The following is a 24,685-nucleotide window of genomic DNA, read 5'->3' as shown; positions in this document are numbered from 1 at the left end:
TTTACTGGATCACTGGACAATGATCCCAAGTGCACATTCAAATCTACCAAAGCTTGGTCTGGGGACGGTCCTTAAGCAGCAAAACAAAGAATATCAGTGAGCTGGAAGCTTTTGCACACAGGGATTGGCCAAAGAATCCAGTAGAGAGTCTTAGAGGGTTGTAAACACTTACAGACAATGTTTTTTTGTTTATATATATATAGTACAGGATTCTCTACAAAATTAGATTTTTGGGTGTTGAATAATTTTGTATATGGATGGGATTTCCCCCCCATTTGAACTCAGTAACTCAACTTTACATTCTCAGAATCAGTCAGATATGTGTTGTTAGCCTTTCTGTGATGGTTTACTGATGCCTTAGTTGAAGTGCTTTTCTTCACAAAACCGGAATATCTTGCAGGTCAGGGTCAATAGTTTTGATCGCATAAAGGGACATGAATCATGATGAAGGGAAAAAATATGAGATGGGACGAAACATTATTTGTCAATGCTTTCACATTCTCTGGCAAACGTTTGCAAGAAGCACCGACACACTCGCTCGTTGAAATAATCAACACTCTTCAGAGACATGGACATACGAAAGACAAATGCGTGCATCCGCTTCCGTGTTTATACGAGATTCAAATCTGCATGGGCTCGTATTATCAATACTCGAAGATGACCGGCTCCCTAAGCGTGATCCCGATCAGTGACTACGTCGAACGTGACCGAACTGAAAGGGAACTGGGAAGCTGTAGGACTTCAAATTAAGAGGTTTTTATTCTCATTATTTGGATGAATTCGTTGTGGAATACAGTATTCCTGGGCAGAAGTGTTTTTGGTAAAGTTATCATGTCAACTATCCATAGTGTTTTATGCATACAGAAAATGTGCATACTGTGTGTACAGTATACTGTACATACTATAAACTAGAGCAATATTTATTCATTTAGCCTGTAAGAATTGAGAAATTAGAAAATGCCGGACAGTCTGGTTAAGGAGCGACCAGACCCTGAGAAGACAGGATCTTGCTGGAAATTACCATTTGAACTCACCATCTGAGACAAAAGTCTCACCTCAGAATACATCTCTCTCCCTCATCCCCCACTCCTTCTCCCCCATGCGAAGATCACCAAAAACTCACCCAAGAATCTAAATGGTTTAATATGAATGATTATCAACGAGTATTATGCATGTTTGGTATCATTTGAAATGTCTCAGTGCGACTGGTACAAATGTCTCATTTCCAAATAAGTAAAACAAAAGGTAATAAGGTTTTTAAGAGTTTAGAGATAACTGGCACACAAAGGAAGGTGAAACCTCTGAATGCAAATTCCCATTGTTAGCAGATGTTTCCATGTGAAAGAGGTTCTGTCTATATAATGAAATGCAACGAGAAGATCGGGGCCTTTTTGTAACTCAAGTTGGCCTTAGAGTGACCAAAACTCTTAGCATCATGTATTTTAATGTCGGGTTTGCATCTTTTCTCTTTAATCCAGAGATTTTGATGTTTTGTATTGATTATCTTTGAATTGATTATGTAATTGGCATGATACATTTACCTGACATAATAAATTGTTACATTTGATTATTCTAACTAACTTTGACATTATTTTCATTAAAGAGTTAAAAAGAATAGTCAAACATTCGCTCACATAATTAATGATCCACAGATATCATTAAAATCTTTTCATTTATGGAGTCAGATGAAATAACGAGAAAATACATATGAGAAAATATATTGCATTTAATCAAAAATACTTTGCCTCGAGAAAAGACAATAACACGTAGAGACCTTCCGCGCTGGTCTGATGCCGGACTCTGTGCCGATCGAGCGCGAGCTTACAAGCCGATGCTTTAATCTGCAGACAGTTCATGCAACAATAGTGTCAATCAACTGTTGTGTAATGCATACTGCTACACAAACAATGTTTTTAAATAGTATGCAGTGTATGGTGTGTGTACTGTGCATTATATTGTCTATTAGAGTGTCTGATGACATACCGACCATTTCCACTGAACGCCCATGTCAAATAACACAAAGAAAGATGGAGTGAGAGAACAAGCCAGTAAAAAGATAAAGGCATCAGTTTGAGGTCTGATTCATGTTGTGTTGAGAGAAACACACTGGAACTGAGAGATTTACACGTGTGCTTGAGGATTTCCCTCTTTAACACACTTCCTGATGCTCTGTCGCTCTCAGCGCTGGTCACGCAAACACACTGTACACACTCACACACACACACACACACACGCATGTACAAACATGCACATCAGAGCCGAACCCAGAGGACAGACCAATCACCAATCAGTTCTCCTTCATAGATGTTTCTCCTCGAGAGTTTGACTTCCTCTGCTCATGTGAAAGCAAACAATTCTACACACACTCAACTTCACTTCTGGTTGCATGAGTAATTTCACATGAAGAGTTCTCAGAAGTCTCAAAATGAACTTAAACATTGCTCAACAAATGATGAAAAATTATTCATTAACTTTACTTAAAATATGCATATTTTTTGCAAGCCACTTTTAAACCCTTAAAAGTTTTGCTTTAAAAGTAATTTACGTTTATTAACCCTAGAAGTCTAATCTATGCATTTTAAGATCATTTAGTTTATTTCCATATTTCAAAATCAACTAGAGGCTGTTCATTTAATAAAATATATTTTAATAAAACATTAAAATTGCCTGAACAAATGACAAACACCAGATAAGTTTTCCTATTAACACAATACACAGTCATTAAAAAACGACAGTTTATTACTGTATCGTTACAAGTTGTAAAAGCAATAAAAAAGCTATAAATACATGAAAATTCTTAAAATATTGCCTTTAAATAAATGATTTTTAATATACAAGTAATTTAACTATAATATAAATTAAAATTCTAAATAACAAAAACAAGGTGTAAACTAAACTTTATATATTTTTTTATTTAATTTAATTTAAACTTTATTTAAATATTAATATATTAAAATAAATCAAACTAATATGAATTAAAATGCTACAAAAACCACATTTAAATTAAGATAAACTAAACTAAAATAGTATTTAAATTAATAAATTATTTATAATACATTAAAATACATTAAAAAGCTAAAAAATGCATAAAAATCAAGGTGTAAATTTTTAATTTCCCCTCAATACCTTCTGTTTTTGCTGAGGAACATACAGTTCTGGGATCGAGAACATAACTTGTGTGATTTTAAAATACATTTTAATTAAATGTATATATCACAAAAAAAAAAAAAAAAATCGAAATACAAGCAGCTTTGTCATATTTTTAGCAGAAATACCAAAAATATCTATCTGTATATTTCTCTTTTTTCCCTCACTGTCTTTATGTCATTGTATAGAAAGACTTTCTGATAAACATCCGTAATTCATTATCTCAATTTAAAGTCAAACTTAAAACTCATTTATTGAGATGTGCTTATCCTTCATGATTAATGTGTGCACTCAAATCTAGAACTTTTTTTAGTCGTCATCATGTTTGTAATTATTGCTTTCCCTTATTTATCATTAATTGTCAGTGTTACTGTTGCTACTTCTTGATGTATGGTGACCGTGAGTGATTTGAAAGGCGCCTTAAATAAAACGCATTATTATTATAATTATTAAACATTTCCTTATTCGCAGACCAGCAGCCACGATACTCATCATCAGTGACATCACAACATAAGCTCTCGTACATCGAACACACACTCTCCTGTCTTCACTTCTCCATCATTTTAAAAGCAAACAGGATTAGATGTGGGCCAAAGGAGTGTTTCGGTGAAAAGAGGGGCATCTCTGAGAAACGCTCACATTAAGTCCAGCATGTCGAGGCATGGGTCCCGTCTCTTCCTGCTCACTCTGACTCACGTTCCCACAAAACGCCACAGAGAAACACTCGCTCCTTTCATTCCATATGAAAACAGCGCTTTGTGGATTAAGCATTGAACAAATATAAAGTCACCACGTCTTTTGGGAGCGTTCGTAATCACAATGAGCTGGAATCCGAGGCTCCTGCCTTTGATGGTTTGGCGTGGACCTCCGAACCCGAGACGCAGGGGATGTTTGGATTGTGTGGGAGACTATGAGGAGTTTTGGGTAAATATTTGGAACTCTTTTCATACCGAGACAAGCATCGCTGGACTAGTCCAGACTGGGACGCTGTATGAAAGGGACGTACATTATCCGCGGTGCAACCATGAAACAAGTGCCTTTATATCTGCTATTGGTGCCAAAACACCACTTACACTAAACCGTCACTCCTGCAAAGGATGTTTAGCAACTGCTCGCGAACTGGCATTAAAGGACGAACTGTCCCTGTCCTGTCAGAGTCCATGTCTTCTTCACAGCGATATTTGCATTTGATTGATCTGCGATGCAAATAGAGGAACATCTCAGTCACGAGAGTTCACGTGTACAGTAACTGGTTATTACAGTTAACTAAGCGCTGATGTTAACCAAGCGCTGGGTAAAAGATAGTACTAGTAAGTACTAACTTATGTACTAAAAAAGCGAAACTGAAATAAAAATGAATACAATTGTATTAATGTCATTAATGTATTAATGTCAAAATTAATATTATATTTGTTTTAGGTTACCATTTATTTTACACACACACACACGTATATATATATATATATATATATATATATATATATATATATATATATATATATATAATGTTTGCTGAAATCAAATATAAAAGTGTATATTAAATATATATATATACACATTAGACACACACAATCATTGCTGTGATATATATATATATATATGTTTTAAGTTACCATTTTAAACACACACACACACACACACACACATATATATATTTATTTATATATATAATAAATGTTAACTGACATCAAATATAAAATATATTATATATATATATATATAAATAATAAAAAATATTAAAAACTATACAGATATACACAAAAAATAAAACTAATAAAAATTAAAAAAAAAAAGAAAAAAAAAAAGTAAAACTAATTCAGCGTTTGAGTAAAGCCTATGAGAGCATCTCATGACTCTAAAATAACACTGCAGCGCTGTTGGGAAACACAATATGATGTAAACAGTGAAATAATGTGTGTTCTGTGACCGTACACAAAAACTAAACATCACAACCATCAGACAACCAAAACCCCTCAATTTAGCCTGGTCTTATGTGTATTTATACCGTCGGCTTTCTGAGAGACAATCCAGAACGACTGTAATAGAGCGTTTTGTTTCCATTAAAGTCCTTCAGATGTTCACTAAACAAAGTTGGATCCACAGCAGTAATCCATCGAGGCGAATGTTGTCACCAAGGAAAATACATAAACAGGCGCTAGAGGGAAAGAATGGAGGAAGGACTGTGTGCGGTTTGCTTGAGACAGGTTATTAACTCTGATTAACTTGAGACAGTCTGCTTGTGTGTTGATTGGTTCAGACAGACAGCGTGACGTTCAGGGTGTGACGGCCACATGCAGCACCAAATAAACCCTGGAAATCTCTTTAGCTCTCTTCTAAACCTAGTGAGCTGCCTACCTAGGCAACATTTCCAGACATCACAGCGACGCTACTAAACCTTGACTGGGCCTAAATGAAAGGCAGCATCACATGATGTATCCTCGTTGGAGAAGCCAATCCTAGAATACATTGTGCGAATTGGTAGTCGAATTATTCAGTGCTGAATGCATCAGAAAAGAGGTTCAATTCAATAAAAAATAGACATTAGCTCTATTTTGGTTAGCATGCTGCCTATATAGACACCAAAGTTGTGCTCCGTTCAGAACTGAATTGAGAAGGGCTTTAAGTTTCAGTTAAAGTCCTGAATTTGAATTGAGACAGCAAATCGGATGCAAAACTGCGATACAAATTTCAATGTAAAAAAGTAGGATTAATGATGGATGGATGGATGGATGGATACTGGTTGGATAGATAGATAGATAGATAGATAGATAGATAGATAGATAGATAGATAGATAGATAGATAGATAGATAGATAGATAGATAGATAGATAGATAGATAGATAGATAGATAGATACTGGTTGGTTGGATAGATAGATAGATAGATAGATAGATAGATAGATAGATAGATAGATAGATAGATAGATAGATAGATAGATAGATAGATAGATAGATAGATACTGGTTGGTTGGATGGATAGATAGATGGAATGATAGAACGATAGAACGATAGAACGATAGATAGATAGATAGATAGATAGATAGATAGATAGATAGATAGATAGATAGATAGATAGATAGATAGATAGATAGATAGATAGATAGATAGATAGATAGATAGATACTGGTTGGATGGATAGATAGATGGAATGATAGAACGATAGATAGAACGATAGATAGATAGATAGAACGATAGATAGATAGATAGAACGATAGATAGAACGATAGATAGATAGATAGATAGATAGATAGATAGATAGATAGATAGATAGATAGATAGATAGATAGATAGATAGATACTAGTTGGATAGATAGATACTAGTTGGATAGATAGATAGATAGATAGATAGATAGATAGATAGATAGATAGATAGATAGATAGATAGATAGATAGATAGATAGATAGATAGATAGATAGGCTAACTGAACTTCACACTCATGAATTGAAAGAGAGTTGATTCTTCAACTGTGAGTTTGGAACAGAGGTTTTGATGTTTTCTGTAAGTGACAGTCTCATCTGACGCCTCTCACGTCCAGCGCCAGAGTTCCAAGGAGACGTCCCAAACCCCGTCCCTCCTGCTGATGTGTCCTGCACCTTCCCGTCTTTCACAGACTGATGATGAACTCACTCTTTTCATCCCAGGCCCGCTGTGAAGATGTCCAGCTAATATTAGCTCCATAAACAACGTCTGTGCCGCGAGTGCATGAGTCTCTGTGGATGCCAACAATCTGCCTGGCACAGGGAACGAGAACCAGGGCGAGGGTGATGGGAACCCTCTGTCCCGTTTCACATACTCACTAATTCACAACACAAAGCTCCATTCAGACCACGTACCTATACAAGTACGCACACATCAGCAGGTGTAAAGTTATTAATACTTAACTTATGCAAAAACAAAGTGCTTACAGTTTCATAACTAGGTGAGAATCACAATTTTTAGTTTTAAATAGAGATCACGATTTTAAATAGACTAAACAAAATAACATGTTATTTACTAGAGCTTCTGACAAAATGGTAATTGCTTGCATTTGATTCATTTGAATTCATTACTTAAAAAAGGGTTGAGTGAATGATTCAATGACTCTCTCATAAAGACTTCACTTGTTTCATTACTGGATGAATCAGCGTTTTTGAACGAATCTCTTGAATGAATGATTCAATGACAAATACATTTTTTTAACAGTCACTTGTCGCCACCTACTGGTGTAACAACGCAATTGATACAATCTTTATTTGAAGTGTCAAGTTCAAAAGGTGATTTACTCTATTTTGGTACTTCTGTGATAATTTGAATGTATGAAACAGAAATGATGATACGGTGTGGTTGTAAAGACAGTTTGTGAAGCTGGATCAGAACACAGATCTGAATATTCGCTGTGATCGTACTCAAAGGATTAATAGACAGACGAATAAGGAATAAGATCACATGGGTGTTTGAATCGAGATCGTGATCTTTTAGCGATTAATTGCACAGCTCTACTAAGTTGCAAAAACATCTTGTAGAATTATGACGTCACAACCATAATAGGGATGCACCGACTTTGGCCGATACCGATAACCGATAATTCTTTATATTTGAAAGCCGATAACCGATATATTGGCTGATAAATCTAAATCCACATTTTTAAATAATTTTTGAGAGCCTGATTACAAAAACAAAAGTCTCACATTAAAATCCATGTCTCAAGCACACAATTATAATGATGTTCTCATTATAATTTTATAATCAAGCCGATATGAAAGACTTGCGTTGCACCGTATTTTCCTTTTTGAGGTGATTTCAATCATATTTCAAGCAATTTGAAACCATCATATTGAACAGTGCACATCTGAAGAGTCTCAGCTGAAGGAAATAATACATTATTTATCAGCTTTAATATATCGGCCACATTTTCTTATTGGGCCGATAACGATAACATTAAAAATGAACATATATCGGCTGATACCGATATGGTGGCTGATATATATCGTGCATCCCTAAACCATAAGCTCATTAACATCAGTGTTGCTGTTTGTTGACTAAAATAAATATGGTTACACAGCCAATCACATCAGAGCTCATTTACATGTACAGAATTTAAACAGCCTATTTAAATTCAAGGGCAAGAGAGAAAGAAAGTGATCTGAGAAAAGTGAAAAACAACATTATGATGCTTTCTGGTTCAAGAATCCTGGACAAACCTGAAGGAACTACAAGCAAGTGCTCATATATGTGTGTTTGAGTGTGTTTTCCCATCAGCCTTACTTTATCCAGCAGAGGCTGGCACTGCGGCACGTTCCTCTCTGGACTCTCGAGTTTGACGATGCTGATGAAGTCGGGTTCCTGACGCTCATCTTCACTGTTGTTACACAGAGACAATGGGTGAGACTGTAGAGAAACAGAGACGGTCATATGTGACTGAGATTGACCACAACATTCATTCAATAAATCCCAATGGAGATTTCAGTTCTGTCAGAATCCGACTCCTCGGATTACCTACTGTTATCTCGGCATCCTCTTAGAAACGTATTTCTGAATGTCAGTGATTCCACACACAACACTTCTTATTTAAACTAATTTATTTAGACTTTTACCGAATACTATTTTTCTCATTGCACTGCTTTAAACTGTAGATCATGCACTAGTAATGCCAAGGTCACAGGTTCGATTCTCAGGGAATGCAAGCACAAAAATAAAAAATAAAAAATGTAAACCTTGAATGCAATGGATAAAAGCATCTGCCAAATGCATAGACACATTTAACGTCCAATTATTTAAGTATAAGTAGCTGATGATGTGCAATCTGCTCCATGCGACTATCCCCTGATAAACGAAAGGATTCAAATGAAGTCAGTCTTCTTATATCTGAATACAGCAATGAATGAATGAATGAAGTAAGTTCAGTTTGCAGCGGCTCTTTGATGTTGAAGAGGCAACTTCCTCTTCCTAGCATGTGGGCGCGCATTTGACTAATAGTTTCCTTATCAATGAAGACCAAAAGGCACATTGATGACAGAGAGAGAATGTTGAAACACTTTTAAAGTGGCAGGCGCTCACATTATAAAACTCATCAGCATAGCTCATGAATATTAATTAGGTGATTCAGCTTATTCACTATATATGCACAACTGTAGAATTGAGATTTACTTAAAGTCCCCCTGTGGTGAAAATCAAGTGTTTAATATTGTTTATATGTTTTATATGCTTTAAGAAAATATGCTTTAAGATGCTTTATATGCTTTTATGTATATGCTTTAAGACAAACCATGTGTAAATTCATAAGTCGACACCATTGCTGAGTGTTTTCTCCTTAAAACTGCAGTGAACCAAAGACAGTCTCAAAAACACGCTTTGAAATCGCTGGTGTTTCTGACGTCACAAACTACCTTGTAACCAATCAGATCAACGTGTGATCGTCAACCAGTGGATCTCTGAGCTGAGTGAGTGAGTGGAGGCGGGGCTCATTTGCATATTCATAGAACCACGAATACTAAATGAGGCAAGGGTGTCGAGTTACATTCAAGATATTTTAAGGCATGAGGAAATATTTTTTCAAGGAAAAAAACGTTTAAATATGTCATTTCAGTGATCAAAGATGAGTTTTAAGGAATACATTATTGACTTCAGGGGGACTTTAAGTCTTTTAAGTTGAAAAAGGCATTTCTGTATTACATCCTTTTCTAGTATGAGAATATGAGATCTGTATTATCCAGGTGCAATGTTATGATGTGATAGATGTCCGAACACTGGCATACTGTCTTACTACAAACTCAGAAAACATGAAACCAGTGTGTTGTGAAAGTATGCAAATTGGGACATAAACACGGATGCACGTTTAATGCATCCGTGTTTATGCATCCCCTCGTTTATGCATCCCCTCGTTTATGCATCCCCTCGTTTAATGCATCCCCTCCCCGAATAAACCTCCAGCAGTGGGAAGATTCCCGTGGGACCCTTCTCACCCAGAGTCCCCTTCATCCCACTCAACCGAGCGGAAATCCCAACGTGAAACCGAGCCAGCCGGCAGGAGCGTGACATCAGCACCTGGCACATCAGCAGAGTCATGATGTCATCCGTGCAGAAGGGCTGGTGTGTGTCAATCAAAACCAGAGACGATGGAAAGAGTGAGAAAAACAGAGGAGTGGAGGAGAAGCATGGAAATGACAGGAACCCTGCAGTACACGAACACTGGAGCAGAAGAGTCATGTGACCTAAAGGTCAGAGGTCAGTCGCTCAGTGGGCGTGTCTGTAAAGTGAAGAGCGGTGTGTTTGTCTTTAGTGCGCTCTAAAATCACTTTCAATAGACAATCAATACAGTCATCATATACATTACACTGCCGTTCAAAAGCTTGGGATCGGGAGGATTTTTAATGTTTTTAAAAGAAGTCTCTTCTGCTCACCAAGGCTGCATTTATTTGAAAAACAGAAATATTGTTGAATATTATGAGAAGTTAAAATAACTGTTTTTTATTATAATATAAAATATAATTTATTCCTGTGATCAAAGCTGAATTTTCAGCATCATTACTCCAGTCTTCAGTGTCACATGATCCTTCAGAAATCACTCTAATATGATGATTTGATGCTCAAGAAACATTCATTATTATTATAAATGTTGAAAACAGTTGTGGACAATTTTTTTTTTCAGGATTCTTTGATGAATAGAAAGTTCTATTTCATTTATTTGAAATAGAATATTTTGTAACATTATAAAAATGTCTTTATCAATGAATCAATGCATCCTTGATGAATCAAAGTATTGATTTCTTTCATTTCTCCCCCCCTTAAAAAAAAACATTCATACTGACCCCACACTTTTGAACGGTAGTGTATAATATTACAAAAGCTTTCTATTTCAGATAAATGCTGTTCTTTTGAACTTTCCATTCATCAAAGAATCCTAGATTTTCTTTTTACACAACTGTTTTCAACATTGATAACAATGAATGTTTTTTGAGCAGCAAATCATCATATTAGAATGATTTCTGAAGGATCATGTGACACTGAAGACTGGAGTAATGATGCTGAAAATTCAGCTTTGATCACAGGAATAAATTATATTTTACAATATATTAAAGTAGAAAACATTTTATTTTAAATTGCAATAATATTTCACAATATTACTGTTTTTAGGGGGGGGGGGGGGTTGTGTATTTTTAATCAAATAAATGCAGCCTTAGTGAGCAGAAGAGACTAAATATTAAAAATCTTACCAATCCTAAACTTTTGAACGCCAGTGTACATCTGTAAATATGCAAACTGTACGTCTGAGCACCTAAAGTTAACAAATCCATTTCCCATAAATATATACATAAAGAAATCGATACTTTTATTCTGCATGGCACTTTTGAAAGATATACTGTATAAACTAGAGGAGGATGTGTGACCTTGCAACAAAAAGAAAAAGAGGAAAATTGTTAAATAATGTCTGGATCCAGCCTCTGCAATCCCACAATCCTCCTCTCACGAATCCTCTGTAAAGGAGTTGTCATCAATCCTCCTGAACAGCTTGAGCTTCTGGAGCCGTTTAGCGTCTCGCGTAAAGCTAATCATTATCTCTGGCCAGCGAATGCCAGCTCTGTTTACCATCAAGAGACCGTCCAACACAGTCTATCATCTCCGCTAGGTATTTTTATCTCACAAAGGGGCAGAAGTCTAAAAACAACATCGGTTCTGACCCCAAAAGACACATCTTCATTTGGCTTTTTGAAAAACGGAGGCACTCACAAACAGATTATTGACAATAGTGCGAGCCGCCCGTAGCGTCTGTCTAAACCGCAAACCGGGTTGGGATGAGACGTCTCTTCTCTACGGCTTTGTAGTGGCATATAAAGACATTCCAGTGTCATCTCGACCACAGTCAGACGTCTAAAAATACTCAGATCGAACGGCCTTGAAAACAAACTCAGGGGAGGAGAGATAATAAAGAGTTGCTGTGGTGAGAAAGTTATTTTCTCTTTTCTTCCTCTGCCAGTTACGCAGTTTGTTCATGTCGAGCTTGAGCGCACCAGTCGCTTTACATCATTCTGTTACTCTTTCTATCCGTCCAACCATCCGTCCATCCATCCATCCATCCATCCATATATCCATCCATATATCCATCCATCCATATATCTGTCCATCCGTCCAACCATCCATCCATCCGTCCATCTATCCATCCATCCATCCATCCATCCATCCATCCATATATCTGTCCATCCGTCCAACCATCCATCCATCCGTCCATCCATCCATCCATCCATCCATCCATCCATCCATCCATCCATCCATCCATCCATCCATCCGTCCATCTATCCATCCATCCATCCATATATCCATCCATCCATCCATCCATCCATATATCCATCCATCCATATATCTGTCCATCCGTCCAACCATCCATCCATCGTCCATCTATCCATCCATCCATCCATCCGTCCATCCATCCATATATCCATCCATCCATCCATCCATCCATCTATCTGTCCATCCATCCATATATCTGTCCATCCATCCATCCATCCATCCATCCATCCATATATCCGTCCATCCATCCATCCATCCATATATCTGTCCATACATCCATCCATCCATATATCTGTCCATCCATCCATCTGTCTATCCATATATCTGTCCATCCATCCATCCGTCCGTCCATCTATCCATCCATCCATATATCTGTCCATCCATCCATCCATCCATCCATATATCTGTCCATCCATCCATATATCTGTCCATCCATCCATATATCTGTCCATCCATCCATCCATCCATCCATCCATATATCCGTCCATCCATCCATCCATCCATATATCTGTCCATACATCCATCCATCCATATATCTGTCCATCCATCCATCTGTCTATCCATATATCTGTCCATCCATCCATCCGTCCGTCCATATATCCATCCATCCATATATCTGTCCATCCATCCATCCATCCATCCATCCATCCATCTAACCATCCATCCAGAATCTTTTATTTTATTTACCATGCCAGCATCAAAGGATATATTAATGGAAAACTTAAACTTCTGGAGATGTGGTGGCTTGTTTTGTGCACTTGTTTGGGTATCGATGCATTTATACACAGATGCAGAGAATACATAGACTTCCGGTGCAGTGTTTACAATATGAACCATGAAGAACATCTGTTCAAGGGCTCAGAGAGAGAGAGAGAGAGAGAGAGAGAGAGAGAGAGAGAGAGAGAGAGAGAGAGAGAGAGAGAGAGAGAGACAGAGAGAGAGACACAGAGAGAGAGAGAGAGAGAGAGAGAGAGAGAGAGACACAGAGAGAGAGAGAGAGAGAGAGAGAGCTTTTTGCAGATGGACGTCTGCTATATGAATTAAAGAGAAAGTCAAACATCTACAGTCGTATTATGTTGTGAAACACAGGAATATGACAGCCGGTTTGATGAGTGCTAATCACAACGTACGAGAAGTATCAAATATTGGCTTTATGCATAATTACATGCAACTAACCCTCAACCAAACCCTAATCCTACCCTAACCCTATAGTAAGTACATGTAGTTGCTTAATATTACTCAGTTCTTAAATATATAAACACACTGTAACAATGACACCTTAAAATAAAGTGTAACCGAATAATTTATAACATTATAAAATATCTTTACTGTAACTTTTCATCAATTGAATGCATCCTTGCTGAACAAAAGTATTGATTTCTTTTAGTTCTTCCTTTCCTGATATTCTTCCTTCCTTTACTTAATATTCTGCAATATTATTGGTTTGACTGCACTGACACTGTCAGAGGACTGAACTGAGCTGGACGAGACCAGAGCTGATGTAGAGATGAATAATTGTTCATAACTGATGAACTTTACACAGTTATTGAACATGACTGAATCAACACTGAACTGATTTCAATTGAATTATGAATGTTTACTATAGTCTTTTTAGAGCTGCTTTACAGCCGAACTGAACTCTGTTAAGCTGTATTGTATAAAGCGCTAGAGAAATAAAGGAGACTTGACTAGAGAGCAAATGATGGACAGATACATCTAACACATAATGTCTGCAATATTGCTGGTCTGTTTTTAAATCGGCTAAAAGATTATGTTTTTAAAAGAAGTCTGCTCACCAATGCTGCATTTATCTGATTTGATCATAAATACAGAAAAAAAAAACTGCAATATTGTGAAATATTATTACGATTTCAAATATGTGAATATATTGTAAAATGTAATTTATTCCTGCGATGCAAAGCTGGATTTTCAGCATCATTACTCCAGACTTGTCCTTCAGAAATCATTCTTCTAAATCTTGAAACTTCTGAACTGTAGTGTAGTAGATCAAAACCAAGAGGATGATGTGAAGTGGACAATCTTACAGAGACAACATTTTTTAGAGTAACAGCGTTTGAAGGACGTGGACAAATAACATGGAATGACTCACATTTAAACAAGCGCTTTCTATCGAATCCTCACAGCGTTTGTAAACAGCGAGGATGAGGACGTCACACATCTGTCCTTGTGGTCATTGTGGAATTTGACTAGATCAACCGATTGACAGATGAATTTAGGCCAGCTTTGTAATAAAGTCTATTTATTTTGCTGCGCATGCACAATTACATGGTTAGTTGCATTCTGTTTTTTGCATTTAGCCGCGTTTTCCTCTCCGTTCTGTCACTCAAAAACTGACCGGTGACCCTATAGAGAACAGGACGAAGTCTGGAAAAATGGTTGGCGAGGGTATTAGAACTCCAGGACTGTCAAAACAGGAGCGGGCTCAGATTACAGCTCATTGAGAGGCACGGAAACCCACACCATAATGAGCCCACCATAATGAGAGCCAGAGTCGGGCTGTCTGCTGACTCAATGAAAGGGATTAGAAGGTATTGTGGCGGTTTCCAAGAAGAGAAGAGGAGGAGACGGCGCAAAATGCAATCCGGGTAACCTCACCTGCAGAAATACACAGGATTCCTCTCATGAAAGAAACACGCTGAGTGAGCCAGAGAATTACAGATGCAGTGGATCACGATCGGGAGAAACACGGCTCTCTATCGCATATCATAATATATGACCCTGGACCACAAAACATGGGTCGATTTTCTGAAATTGAGATTTATACATCATCTGAAAGCTGAATAAATAAGCTTTCCATTGATGTGTGGTTTGTTAGGATAGGACAATATTTGGCTGAGATACAACTATTGTAAATCTGGAATCTGAGGGTGCAAAAAAATCGAAACATTGAGAAAATCTCCTTTAAAGTTGTTCATTTATGTTGGCGATTGTGCTGCATTCACTCACAAAAATAAATGTTTGATATATTTACGGAAGGAAATTTACAAAATATCTTCATGGAACATGATCTTTACTTCATATCCTAATGATTTTTGGCATAAAAGAAAAATGGATAATTTTGACCCATACAATGTATTGTTGGATATTGCCACAAATATACCCGTGCAACTCGAGATTTTGTGATCCAGGGTCACATATACAGTAGTCAACATTTGAAGTGGATCAAAAAAGTTCATCAAAAGCCCTATTCGCTCTGGATTAGTGTTATCTGGGGACCTCTGTGGGATGTTCCATCTATGTTATAACGTTTTGGCGTAAAGGCCTTTGGTGAATCACTGTAACATAAGAGATTATTGCTTTAGTAGCTTTAACAGGATCAAAAATGACCCATAATCCTCAGCTGAGATCAGGTGTGTATGACATTACACACACAGAACATGACAGATCAATCATGACACACTGGCAAATGAGTGTGTGAAAACACACTGTTAAAGTTCAATACTGTCACACACACAAATCGTCCAGCAGAGGGGGTGCACACACGCACACACACAATCACACTCACACTCACACTCACACACATACACACACACACACACACACACACACACTTGCAATCAAAAAGTAGTCAGATTACTAACTAAAATTGTTGTCATGTAATTTGGAATCCCTAACCAACTACAATTTTATAAGTAATCTACTATATATATAATTTAATCTAGTTTTATTATTATTATAGACTAGATTAAACTATATATATATATATATATATATGTGTGTGTGATTGTGATTGTGTATACCCTCCATCTTGTTAACAAAAAAGGCTAAATTACACATGCCGTTATAATGAACATTAAATAGATTTGTCAAAACTGCATGATATTTGCAGGTGATTTTTACTGTTCTCACTGACATCCAAAAACCAAATCAGACATGAATATTTCAGAAAATAAAGATAATACAGTATAAAAATATGAGAATTAAACTATCAACTAAACGTCTGAAATGTTTTCAACTCTGTAGTTATCATAAGTGTGTGTGTGTGTGTGTGTGTGTGTGTGTGAGCTAAAAATAAGGCCTGTCACTACTGACGTCTTTCTCGAGTGTGTGGGAGTAACAGCAGATCTCTCTCAGGACCGAAGGCCCATAATCACACACTCGGAGCGAGAGAAGATGGTCATAAACTCGGTCCGTACACACACACACACACACACACCATCCAAACGGCCACATCAAGGCCCGGATGCTTTATTGTTGTTTTATTTTGGAGTGTAAACACGACTCGCTCACACAAACAGACTCCATGGCAACCACCTGACCCCTGACAGCCAATCAATTACTGACGTTAAACAACCGGACCGTTAACAGCCTGTCCTGGTAAACTGAGCCTTCTAGCCCACATGGAAAAAATACAAGTAAAAGTTCTCAAATAGCAGCAATCCAACTTGAGCTTCTGGTTACTACTGGTGTTACTAGCATAACTATTACTACTCATAATCATAGTCAAATCACTGACCTCAGGTATTAAACATCGGCATGTTTTCCAGACAAATGTTGTGTGATATGATTCCTTAACTCATGATACTTGTTGAGGAGAGGGACTGTTACTTTACCAAGTCATTTTTGATTACTGTATTTACCGGAAAATAAGTCCCACACCTGGACAAAATCGCATTGCTGAGACAGAAGAAACACAGATAAGTTCATTAGGAAATAATTAAAAATACTGGTAAATAAAACAAAACATTTCCAAACATTATTAACACTATAAATATGTATTTTAATTCCCCTCACTCCACAATAAATCCTATAGATTTGATGGTGTTCAGAACAGAATAGAAAAGAAGCTCTCCAATAAACTACAATATTTGTACACTTTATTAAAGTTAAAACGTCCGTTTCATTGCGTTAGATGCACAATAGCAGGACTAACTATACTTTTCTGTCACGGAACAAAATGTTGCATTTGCATTCAAATATGAAAGAAAGCATTATTAATTCATCATTAAGTGTGAGTGTTTATACAGTCAAACCAAAAATTATTCAGACACACAGATTTAATTTTTATATTGTTTTACTAGTGTGTGCAGGACACTATAGTTCATTTATGTAAGTGAGGAGAGCAACATAAAGTAAACTGTGACATATTATACCCCAAAAATTCTTCATACAGTGACTACCAGTAAAAAATTTGGAACCAAAAATGATTCGGACACTTTGACCTGATCATGTTTTCTTCAGTGTTTTGTCTTTAATTGCTAATGCTCTTTTTACACACAGACTGAACAAAATGAAGCATTGCTTGGTGATTGGTTGAGCTAAACTGGTATTATCTAATTGTGTAGTTAAATTTAACAGCTGACAGATATTCAACATAATTCATGTGTGAGACAGTCTAACAGAAGGACGGACAAAACCAGTCAAATATCAACTGAGTTCTTGGCATATTTTATTACCATTTTCTAAACTATGGTGAATAAACTGTGAAAATGTTGAATAATTTTTGGTTTGACTGTATACTTTTTGAGGCCTATTGTATCCCATGTAAAACATAGTTCTGATGTAAACACCCTTGTGTGTTCTTGGATGTAACGGCGGAGATATCAGATGTTATGAGTGGACTTGTTGAGGGAGAGAGACACACAGATGGGATTCTTCCAGATGGGCATGGAGAATTGAGCGTCAGGAATGCTCTCCCAGTGTAAACACTGTTAGCCTGAGGAATGCTGTCGCCACGCTTTGAAGTCTGAAGTCTATCTCTGCCACAAAATCCCTTTATCCCAACAGACAACAGGGGAAGAAAAACAGCAGCGCACAATTCATTCTTCCTATACAGTAACAATCTCACACAGAGTCAGTGATACAGTCGCACCTGTCTCTATCTCACAGCGAGGGCGTCCAGTTTACACAGAAACCTTCACTCAGCGAGGGTCAGGTGTTTGACTCTCCTGTAACATTCCAGAACATTATTCAGGAGAACCGAAGTGTGTGTCTGAGCAACAAAAACAGTCAAGTCAAGTCAAGTCATCTTCATTTATATATCGCTTTTAACAAGATATAGATCGTTTCAAAGCAGCTTTACAGTGATAATAGGAAATTAAAGTAACAGATTGTTTTGGCTTTACAGCAGCTCTACGATAAAGAAGAGACTGAGACTGCATTAGCAAACATGATCAGTGCTGTTCAACAGTGATGATGTGATTGAGTTTGTGCTCCGCCCAGAGCACCATCTCAACCACACAGATTCACACTCAGAACACCCTAGCAACACCCCAGCAACCAGCCAGACACCATCGTTACCTCACAGTTACACATAAGACACTCATAACACCCTAGCAACACCCCAGCAACCAGCCAGACACCATCTCAACCGCACAGTAACACATAAGACACTCAGAACACCCTAGCAACACCCCAGCAACCAGCCAGACACAATCGTTACCACACAGTATCACATAAGACACTCAGAACACCCTAGCAACACCCCAGCAACCAGCCAGAACACCATAGAAACCACAAAGTAACACATCAAGCACTCTGAACACCCTAGCAACAGCCCAGCAACCATCCAGAACACCATAGCAACCACACAACAACACATTAAACACTCAGAATGCCCTAGCAGCACCCGAGCAGCAGCAACCACCCAGAACACCCTAGCAACCACAAAAAAAACACATCAAGCACTCTGAACACCCTAGCAACACCCCAGCAACCCCCCAGAACACCCTAGCAACATCCCAACAACGACCCAGAACACCATAGCAACAGCAAAGTGACACATCAAGCACTCTGAACACACTAGCAACACCCCAGCAACCACCCAGAACACCATAGAAACCATATAGCACATTAAACACTCAGAATTCCCTAGCAACATCCCAGCAACCACCCAATACACCATATAAACCACATAATAACACATTGAACACTCAGAATACCCTAGGAACAACCCAGCAACCACACAGTAACACATGGAACACTTAGAAGCCCCTAGCAACACTCCAGCAAACACCCAGAACACCCCAGCAACCACATAGTACCACACTAAGCATTCTGGACGCCCTAGCAACACCCTAGCAACCACCCAGTATAGCACAGCAACCGCATACTTACACATTAAGCACTTACAACACCCTAGTATCACCCCAACAACTATCCAGTAGACCACAGCAATAACCAAATGCACAACAATGCTTCAAAATCACTCAGAACACCCTAGCAACCACACATGAACACATTAGACACTATTAACACCCTAGGAACAACCCAGAAAGCCTGAACACAGCTGAAAAGTAACATGTTACACATCCCAGAAACAACAGAGCAATGTCATCAACCCAAAATCAATGATGGGCCAGTCAAGCGCCACTGACATTTTCTTTTCAAGGAAACTAGTATAAATGATTAGCTAAAATGGCAGTGTTTTAAAGCTTTTTAAAGCCAAAGTAGAAAAAAAGTCTGGCAGCAGCAGAAGTCTGTTATTTTCTAGTGTGTCAGCACACAACATGTATTAGTCTCAAGACAGAAGATATAAACACATTTTAGCAATGTTTATGAGTGTATGAGTCCCCATGGCAATATATGAGAGGTTGTATTTCCCACTGAAGCTACTGCCAGTTATTTGGATTAAAAAGCTTATTTTTTCTTCATCTTTAAAGCATGTGACACAGACTCACAGACAGCTGCAGTCACACTGGACAAACACCAGCTTCAACAGGGCTTACATTTTCACAGCCTGGTGCCACCTCGCTCGAAAACAGGAGACCCGGCGCCAGCAGACGAGGGCAGAGAAACGCACAGGAATAAGAGTCAGTGTGAGGAATAAATAAAAGGATCGCTCCATCTTCATTTGTGTCACGGGCCGTTCTGGCCGGCGTTCCGAAACCCCATCAGAGGCGAAGGGGAAAGTCATCATGATGAAAATCCCCTCCGCACCCACAGCTCCACATCATTCCGCTTTAAAGTGTATTTTTGACATAATTACAGAAGAGGGTGAAGCGTCTTGAGTCATGCTCGAGCCCGGAACCATCGGCCTCTCCGGCTACAAACACATAAACACAGGCCTGCCTCCCTCCAACTATACCACTGGATCCAGACGCTTGATGTTTTTCAGCCCTCTTCCCCACCCCCCTCTCCGAGTGATTGGGAAAGCGGTAATTTAACGGGGCTGCCGTCAAAATAAACAGTCTTAAATCAGGTCAGAAACGTCAAATCTGGTCATTCTGGTCAAATGAGCACCAAACTGAAGGTAAAAATGTCATGATTGGTAAAAAAAACCCTTAAGATATGCATAATGCATGGTTTAAACGGTCTTAAATAAGGTCAGAAACATCAAATCTGGTCATTCTGGTAAAATGAGAACCAAACTGAAGGTAAAAATGTCTTTGACTAGTAAAAAAAACCCTTAAGAACTGCATAAACGGTCTTAAATCAGGTCAGAAACGTCAAATCTGTTCATTCTGGTAAAATGAGAACCAAACTGAAGGTAAAAATGTCATGATTGGTAAAAAAAACCTTAAGAACTGCATAATGCATGGTTTAAACAGTCTTAAATCAGGTCAGAAACGTCAAATCTGGTCATTCTGGTAAAATGAGCACCCAACTGAAGGTAAAAATGTCTTTGACTAGTAAAAAAAAACCTTAAGAACTGCATAATGCATGGTTTAAACGGTATTAAATCAGGTCAGAAACGTCAAATCTGGTCATTCTGGTAAAATGAGAACCAAACTGAAGGTAAAAATGTCATGATTGGTAAAAAAAACCTTAAGAACTGCATAATGCATGGTTTAAACGGTATTAAATCAGGTCAGAAACGTCAAATCTGGTCATTCTGGTAAAATGAGAACCAAACTGAAGGTAAAAATGTCATGATTGGTAAAAAAAAACCTTAAGAACTGCATAATGCATGGTTTAAACAGTCTTAAATCAGGTCAGAAACGTCAAATCTGGTCATTCTGGTAAAATGAGCACCCAACTGAAGGTAAAAATGTCTTTGACTAGTAAAAAAAAACCTTAAGAACTGCATAATGCATGGTTTAAACGGTATTAAATCAGGTCAGAAACGTCAAATCTGGTCATTCTGGTAAAATGAGAACCAAACTGAAGGTAAAAATGTCATGATTGGTAAAAAAAACCTTAAGAACTGCATAATGCATGGTTTAAACGGTATTAAATCAGGTCAGAAACGTCAAATCTGGTCATTCTGGTAAAATGAGAACCAAACTGAAGGTAAAAATGTCATGATTGGTAAAAAAAACCCTTAAGAACTGCATAATGCATGGTTTAAACAGTCTTAAATCAGGTCAGAAACGTCAAATCTGGTCATTCTGGTAAAATGAGAACCAAACTGAAGGTAAAAATGTCTTTGACTAGTAAAAAAAAACCTTAAGAACTGCATAATGCATGGTTTAAACGGTATTAAATCAGGTCAGAAACGTCAAATCTGGTCATTCTGGTAAAATGAGAACCAAACTGAAGGTAAAAATGTCATGATTGGTAAAAAAAACCCTTAAGAACTGCATAATGCATGGTTTAAACAGTCTTAAATCAGGTCAGAAACGTCAAATCTGGTCATTCTGGTAAAATGAGCACCCAACTGAAGGTAAAAATGTCTTTGACTAGTAAAAAAAAACCTTAAGAACTGCATAATGCATGGTTTAAACGGTATTAAATCAGGTCAGAAACGTCAAATCTGGTCATTCTGGTAAAATGAGAACCAAACTGAAGGTAAAAATGTCATGATTGGTAAAAAAAACCTTAAGAACTGCATAATGCATGGTTTAAACGGTATTAAATCAGGTCAGAAACGTCAAATCTGGTCATTCTGGTAAAATGAGAACCAAACTGAAGGTAAAAATGTCATGATTGGTAAAAAAAAACCTTAAGAACTGCATAATGCATGGTTTAAACAGTCTTAAATCAGGTCAGAAACGTCAAATCTGGTCATTCTGGTAAAATGAGCACCCAACTGAAGGTAAAAATGTCTTTGACTAGTAAAAAAAAAACTTAAGAACTGCATAATGCATGGTTTAAACGGTATTAAATCAGGTCAGAAACGTCAAATCTGGTAATTCTGGTAAAATGAGCACCAAACTGAAGGTAAAAATGTCTTTGACTAGTAAAAAAAAAAAAGAAGCATAATGCATGGTTTAAATCATAACAATGACTGTCTGACACAAATAGCGAAACAAATCATACCGTAAATCCACCAAAACAAACATTTAAGAATAAAAATCATGATGTGACAGGATTATCATGTGGTTGCTGCAATTTTAAAACAGCATTAAGCTACTCAGGGTTGTGCATTAAGCTACTCAGGGTTGTGATTTTGCCATCTTTTTGAGAAAAATAAATAAATAACTGTAACTGTCTCCTGTGTTTTATTGCTTTAATAATAAAAACACAAAAAGAGACTCACTATGGCTTCAAGAGTAGTGGTAAAATACATTTAAAGCCATTAAAGTGTTTTTGACCTCAGTAAAAACTTATTTATATCTTGCACGATTCAAAAGTTTGGGTTCAGTAAAAATACCAACCTTTTATTCATCAAGGATGCATTAAATGAATCAAAAGAACAGTTAAGAATGTAAATGTGTGCCTTGAAATGCAATGCAAGTCGCTTTGGGTAAAAATGCATAAATGTGAAAAGTGACATTAAAGACATTTATAACGTCAAAAAAGATTTCCATTCAAAATAAATGCTGTTCTTTTGAACGTTTTAATAATCAAAGAATCCTGAATTGAAGTTAAAACTGAAGTTTTAAACATTGATAATAATCAGTAATGTTTCTTGATCATCAAATCATCATATTAGAATGATTTCTGAAGGATCATGTGACACTGAAGACTGGAGTAATGATGCTGAAAATTCAGCTTTGATCACAGGAATAAATTACACTTTACTATATATTCACATAGAAAACAGTTATTTTAAATTGTAATAATAATTCACAATATTACTGTATTTTTGATCAGAGAATTGCAGCCTTGGTGACTTCTTTCAAAAACCGACCCCAAACTTTTGACTGGTAGTGTTTACTAAACTGGACGGCCTGTGAAATATCTATTCTTAAAACAGCGTGCTGGCTTTTATCATATATATTTTCCTAATTGCTTTAATAGACATCACATATGTTTCCTAGCGAGACGTTTAAGGAGTATCATCGAGGAAATGCATTATCATAGACAAGATTCCCGGCTGAGGATGGAGTCTTTACAAATCTTTATCCTTCTTTCCTACAGACACAAGGATAGGCCAGAAAGACTTCATGATTATTATCTATAAAAATCTTAGACATATGAAAGAACCAGGCCATGACGTGTTCCTTCTTTACTCATTTCCTTCTGACATCTGTATTTCAACCTCTTCAAAGAGCTTCTCTAGCGTCCTTTTACTGCGCAGAAATACATTCGAGATTTATCATGGGGTCATTCTAGGTCAGCCTTCAAAACAATCAGCAATAACAAAGATATTTACTGTAAAACATGAGCAACTTATGGATAAATCACTCTTAGACATATGACTCATGGACTTACTCTTAAAAATTAAAAGCCTATGTAACTTTTTGGCAGATCTTAAAGGAAGAGTTGCATATCTGTCATCAGTCATCATTACTCTGCATCATGTCAGTCCAAACCCGTATGATTTCCTTTCTTCAGCGGAGCAGAAAACAATCATTCTGCTGATCGTTATTCCCGTTCTTTTCCATGCGATGAAATCAGCGGCTCAGAACATGAGCGGGAACATTCTGATAAACTTCTGCTCTTGTGTTTCGGTCAAAAATCAAGTCTAGCAGTATGAAAGACCCATAAAATAAAGATTAATAAACATCAAAAAATAAAATAAATGACTTCATAAGTAATGAAAAGACAAATAAAATAAAGATAAATAAATACGACAAAATAGACAAAATAAAGACAAATAAAGAAATATAAGTAATAAATCAATAGACAAAAAGACATATAGACAAAATAATGAAGAGATAAAGATAAACACAATATTAAATAAGACAAATACATAGAGAGGAGAGGAGAGGAAAGGAAAGGAAAGGAAAGGAAAGGAAAGGAAAGGAAAGGAAAGGAAATGAAAGGAAATGAAATGAAAGGAAAGGAAATGAGAGGAGAGGAGAGGAAAGGCCAAAATTATGGGGAAAATGAAAGGAAAGGAAATGAGAGGAGAGGAAAGGCCAAAATTATGGGGAAAATTAAATTAGAGGAAAGGAAAGGAAAGGAAAGGAAAGGAAAGGAAAGGAAAGGAAATGAAAGGAAAGGAAATGAGAGGAGAGGAGAGGAAAGGCCAAAATTATGGGGAA

At 37.1% G+C, this 24,685-nt stretch overlaps 1 protein-coding gene across 2 annotated transcripts in view; it reads right to left on the bottom strand.

Moving 5' to 3' along the window:
• Positions 1-24,685, bottom strand: part of rnf43 (ring finger protein 43) — a 140,490-nt gene that overhangs the window by 36,040 nt on the left and 79,765 nt on the right. For both annotated transcript variants that reach the window (XM_084115137.1, XM_084115138.1), the window contains exon 2: positions 8,391-8,513. In XM_084115137.1, the coding sequence (XP_083971263.1) occupies positions 8,391-8,513 (123 nt within the window). The remainder of the gene's footprint in view (positions 1-8,390; positions 8,514-24,685) is intronic.

The sequence above is a fragment of the Abramis brama genome, assembly GCF_963993115.1.
Source record: "Abramis brama genome assembly, chromosome: 5".
Classification (NCBI taxonomy): Eukaryota; Metazoa; Chordata; class Actinopteri; order Cypriniformes; family Leuciscidae; genus Abramis; species Abramis brama.
The sequence above is the reverse complement of the archived record's forward strand: the minus strand, read 5'-3'. Positions and strand labels throughout refer to the sequence as shown.